At 34.4% G+C, this 5,886-nt stretch overlaps 1 protein-coding gene across 1 annotated transcript in view; it reads left to right on the top strand.

Moving 5' to 3' along the window:
• Positions 1–162, top strand: part of LOC102766147 (transcription factor SOX-5) — a gene marked incomplete at its 3' end in the record, with an annotated part of 290,659 nt that extends 290,497 nt beyond the window's left edge. Inside the window, exon 8 of the mRNA XM_015560611.1 lies at positions 77–162. Within this exon, the coding sequence (XP_015416097.1) occupies positions 77–162 (86 nt within the window). The remainder of the gene's footprint in view (positions 1–76) is intronic.
• Positions 163–5,886: the final 5,724 nt, after the last annotated feature.

The raw sequence follows: 5,886 nt of genomic DNA, 5'->3' as shown, positions 1-5,886 counted from the left end.
GAGTGAATGCATGAGTTTAATTTGCAGGTGGAGAGTAGATAAAAGGTGCTGACGCCTCTATTATTCTCTTACTTAGGTGACCCTTACCCTGTTCAGCTGATCCCAACTACCATGGCAGCTGCTGCCGCAGCAACACCAGGCTTAGGCCCACTCCAACTGCAGGTAAGTCAGGAAACAATATGGCAGAGACAAAGGTTAAGTAAATACCGAAACAGCTATTATCCTGTTAAAGCAAAATAAAACTGACTAGTGATATTTGTCTCACACTTTTTTGTTTTTAAATTTCCTTGTGCTGATCCTCAACCAAAAGTTGAGATGTTTCTTTTATGTCTTAGCCCTGTTTTAGGTACTAAAGATCGCTTATTGTAATTTTTTATTGCCTGATATGATTTAACAAAATGAGCTGTAGTCTTGCTTTGATTACCATGTGCCATAATTTTGTCACAGAATGATCCTCATCAAGACTCAAAGAACAGAAAACCTACAAAAAGTATTCAAACAGGTACTTATGGAGCAAGGCAACTTAACAAAAACTACATTCAAAAATGCTCAAGATGCCCAGTATTATTAAAGTACTCTGTAGGTGTCTTTGTTATCCTGCTAATGCCCGCTTAGCTGGGGAAGTGAGGGGAAGTAGACCAAATAAGCAGGTACTTAAATGAGCACAACTTTATCCAGATATTCCAGTTAAGACCTTTTATACATAGTCTTCTATATCCAAGAATGTCAATGATAGCTTGAGTGGATGACCAAGTAATTTTGGAAATTTAGTCTCTGGGTTTGAAAAGCATATCAATAAAAAATGTATTAAAGAGATCTTTTATTAACTATTTAAATCTTTGCATCAGAATCCTGCACAATCTTTCCTAGTTTCTGTTGTTATGGACTTGATAGTTACGGAATTAATAGGAATAGCACATCAGCTGATGATAGGATTAGCCACCCCTTTTAAGAAGCATTATATTTTTCTTCGCCCAAAAGACACAGTAAACCTGTGAAGCCAGATATACAGCACTGGTGCTTCATAAAATTAAATCATATTCATGAAGTCATTGTCATAATAGATGATCTTAGTCAATAAGGAGAAAGATAGTTTTATATCGCAGCATCAAGAGACAGATACATATGGTCAACCAAGGGGATTGTCAGAAGAGCTGGTGGGTTTCTGAAAACCCAGCTGAGCCACACAGGAGGAGTTGAGGCACATTATGTTCCACAGAGGTTAATAATAGTCAATCCTATTTTACCTGTTCTGCAAAAATCTAGAGTGTGAGTCTGTTTCTTTGAGCTGGAAATACCTTGGGAATTGTTGGAGCCATGGGGACAATAAAAGTAACATGACATTTCTTATGCTTTGAAATGGCATCTGTGAAGTATCTACAATATAGAGAAGTGGTTGTAATAGGTAAAACTAAAAAGAGTAGGGGAATTAAAGGAAGAGGGAAGATCATCCAGCAATAGGTTTGAATGTGAAAAAAAAAATAAGAGTTTTAGAGATTTAGAATGCCTGCTTTCAAAGGATGCTAGATGTTCTCTTTTCCTTTCACCATTGGGTTAGCAGTAAACGGCAGCAAGGCGAGATGGAGGCTTCCCCTATGTTTCATTGCAGGATTCTTGCAGAGTAGCTTCGTTAGGCAAACATCCAAACCGCTTTTCTATGGAGATAGCATTATAATATTTGACACACATTTTCATTTCCATCCTTATACCAACACATTCCCTTAAAATTTAAAGATATAGATTGTTTTTTCTTTATCAGAAAACAAGAAAAAGGACACCAAACATGCTCACTTTTGCTTTAAATATAATTTGATCTATAAACAGGATAAGAATCCTTTATATAAGTGGCATTGCCCCCATATGAGTTTTAATTAGGATCTCAGTAAATCATCAGTGGTATAACAAGAAAATTAATAATCTAAAACTCTGTCACGGTAAGCTCTTAGCTACTATTAAAACACACACACATACACATGTTGGTTCGTGATTAAAAAATGAAATTCAAATGCAGACACATCCCAAACTTATGTCATGGCTAATGGTCTGGCTTTTCTTTAAAGTGGAGTGACTCTTACCTTTGCTGGGAGTCTTACATCAGTTTACTCCCTACTTATATTCCTGACACTGTACTCACAGATCCCTGACCTTGACTTCAGCTTTCACCAGAGGTACAAAGTGGACTGTAATACTTCCCCTCTCCTGCTTTAAAATAGCATCCACGTTCTTCTGCACAAACCTGCCCAAATGGGTCAGAGAAAAGCTAACCTCCATGCCTAGTCAGAAGTCCTATCTAATCCTTATCCAACATTGACCCCAATCTTGGGAAACTGTTTCCAGGAGGTTTCATCTCAGTGGAGTATAATGTATGAGGCAGTTTTAATTTTCTCCAAACTCTGCTTTTAATTATACTTGGTTAAATCTCCATTTCTCACCCCTTAATATGCCTTGAGTACCCTCCATCACGTTCAAGTCCCTTTCAGTTACTAAGATTCTTTTTCAGTTATTAAGAAATAATTTTTAGCTAATAACAGGTGGTTTAATTTAAAACATGTCATTTGGCTCTACTTTTAAAATAATTGTTCTTATCTTTATTGTTTTTTTAAATAAAAGTTTTGTTTTTGGGTTTTACTTAACATAATATTACCCAAGCATTTCTAGATTCTTGTGCTAGATTTTATCCTAAGGATTTCACAAGTATTATTTTCATTTCACTCATATTATATACTACTTTGTGTTATGTATTAATAACTCCATTTGACAATGAAGAAAACTTTGGGTCACAGGGTCCAAAATCATTGAGTTTTAAATAATTATATTTGCTTCTCCAAATTCAGGTGATATTATCTGATACTTTGGAAGCACTGCTCCTCTTAGGACTTTTGCTAACATGGTAATCTGCTAATCAAATTATAACAATGATGCTGATTAATTGGCACTAATACAAATGCTCTTTATGAATTGTAATACTGAATAAAGTAGCAGGATTCGTAATGACAGCTATCTACGTTGATTTTTGCATTTTTCATTTCATACCTCTTTATACAGATTACAAGGTGTCCCCAAAATGTATACACACTTTGAATAATTATAAAGGCAGTGTTTCTTAAAACATATTTCATTTTCAAAAATGTAATGAAATATACAGTTATAGTATGTATACATTTTTTGGGACACCCTGTATTTTTGTGTGTCAATTCAAGGCTCTCTTTTATTAACATCTAGATCTAAGAAGGGACACTATAAATATGTTCACGCTCATGGTTGACTTTCTTTACCTACCATTTGTATTTCCCCTTGAAATCATCTTTTGCATAGCCTTCCTTCTTCATGCTTGGGTAATATTATATTAAGTAAAACCCATAAACAAAACCTTTATTTAAAAAACAATAAAGATAAGAACAATTATTTTAAAACTAGAGCAAAATGACATGTTTTAAATTAAACCACCTGTTATTAGCTAAAAATTATTTCTTGGTCTTAGATATAATAATGAAATATTTACCATGCAATAAAAATACTTTACATTTAAATATCATCTTTCTGTGTACTTTTAGGTACAGTTAAAATAGTCTAAGCATTGCCTTATATTTGTTTTTATAGAAAAAATGACTTCTTTGGATTATGTTTATAACATACTAATCAACATTTTACCAAGGCACCATTGTATTTATTTCTTTTATAGTGAATATCTGTCTTTGTCTCTTCTGCGTCATAAGTCTTTCCTGAGCTTCACATACATATGGCCAACTATTTATTGGCTATTAGTTTGTTATTCAGAGGAAAAATATAGATGTTTTCAAACACCAGAAAGAGAACAAAATAAAACTCACCAATTTTTTTCCTTGCCCCCAGCCACTCATTCTCTGGTCTTGGCATATAGCTCAATTCCATCCATTGCTTAACCCAGGAATAAGAGAGCTATACTTAACCCCTCTTCCTCTGAACCTATTCATTCTTTCCAAATACTAAATACATCAAGAATCCATCTTTTTTTTCCTTTGTTATTTTCCTTTGTAATTGTCACACTTCTTGGCCCCAATACCCTACTTTGCTTGCCTAATTTACTGCCATAGCCCCTAAACTGGTCTTTCTGTCTCCATCTCGCCTCCTTCACTGTATACTCTCTATTATACATTAGTCAAAATGATCCTTTTGATTTTAGAAAATCTGATCCCATCTTCCCCTTACTTAAAGACTTTAAATGACTCCCTGGTGTTATCAAATCCTCTCTCCACTCTCCTCTCTATGGAGTCTCCTCTTCCTGGAGCTTTAGCAATATTTTCTTTACCAAGCTCTCTCACTTATCCCTGAGATTGCAAATTAAAACGTCATTTTGCCCTGACCGGTGCAGCTTAGTTGGTTGAGCATTGTCCTGTGCACCAACAGGTTACTGGTTTGATTCCTGGTCAGGGCACAAGCCCAGGTTATGGGTTCAATACCTGGTCAGGGAGTGGAAGAATGCTAACCAATCGGTGCTTCTCTCTCACATCAATGTTTCTCTCTCTCTCCCTCTCCCTTCCTCTCTCTGAAAAAAAAAAAAAGTTAAAAAAAATAAAATTTCATTGGTCTCAATTAATGCAGCTCTTATGTTCCCAGAGCACACGGTATTTCCCCTCTCACATAGCACTTTGTAGAATATGTTTTAAAGCCTACTTTCTCACCTCTACCAGATGGCAAAATCTATGAAGTCAGTGACTCACTATCATTTGCACTTAATCAAGTGCTTGAAATATTTTATGGACTCAATAAATATATATTAAATGAATGGGTGAAGAGTGAATCTTAACATTACACTTTCAATAAATTATGCATCTATTAAGCTCAAATAGCTATTCTGCTTTATAATATTGGAATTAACTGAATATTCATGATTAGTTTCCTATATAAATTTATTTTCATCCTTTAAAAAAGACAATAGCAGAAATACAAATATTAAAAGCATCAGGGGCTCATGGAAGAAAAAAATGTATAGTCTGAATTTAATTCAATAAGATACACATTACATTTTTTACATAAAAAAGTATTCTCATTTAATAAAATAAAAGAGACTTATGAAAACATTATAGGCCATTTGGGGCACTATGGTATTTAAGAAATTACTTTTATAACTGTTTTAGTCCATACTGACTTAGTCGGCTCCCACCTCACGGGGTTCTTCGTGTCCTTTGACTTGCTAACACATGTTTTCACCTTAGAGTTTTACATTAGCTGTGCCTCTACCTGAAAGGCTCTTTCCTTTGCCTGGAAGACCAATTATCTAGTTCAAGAATCTGCGCTAATGTCATCTCCCTGAGGCCTACCCTAACTAACCTATTTAAATCATAAAATAACCTTCCCATAAATGCGACTCTTTCTAATTTTTTTTTTGTTCTGCGTTCTCTCTATGGCACTAGTAATCTTCAATCACACTAGATAACATATTTATTAGGTTTCTTATTTACTGTCTTCTGTTCCAAATATTCTCTAAGCTCCACCAGAACAGGAACCATTATACTTTTTGTTGTTATTCATTAATTATCTTAAGTGCTCAGAAGAATACCTAGCAAATAGCTGGCTCTCCATGCATACTTATAAAATGAAAGAAACTCTTATGAGATAATGGTCATAATCATTTTTAATCAAAACAACAAAGCAATGTATGCTCAATTTCCTGAAAAAATAATATACATTAAAAACCAGGGAACTTTCATTTTTTCAGCTCCGATTAGGACAGTGGTTCTCAACCTTCCTAATGCCGCGACCCTTTAATACAGTTCCTCATGTTGTGGTGACCCCCAACCATAAAATTATTTTCATTGCTACTTCATAACTGTAATTTTGCTATTGTTATAAATCATAATGTAAATATCTGATATGCAGGATGTATTTTCATTGTTACAAATTGAA

The sequence above is a fragment of the Myotis davidii genome, unplaced genomic scaffold (genome assembly GCF_000327345.1).
Source record: "Myotis davidii unplaced genomic scaffold, ASM32734v1 scaffold835, whole genome shotgun sequence".
Taxonomy (NCBI): Eukaryota; Metazoa; Chordata; class Mammalia; order Chiroptera; family Vespertilionidae; genus Myotis; species Myotis davidii.
Note: the sequence above shows the minus strand (reverse complement) of the source record. Positions and strands in the feature narration are given on the sequence as shown.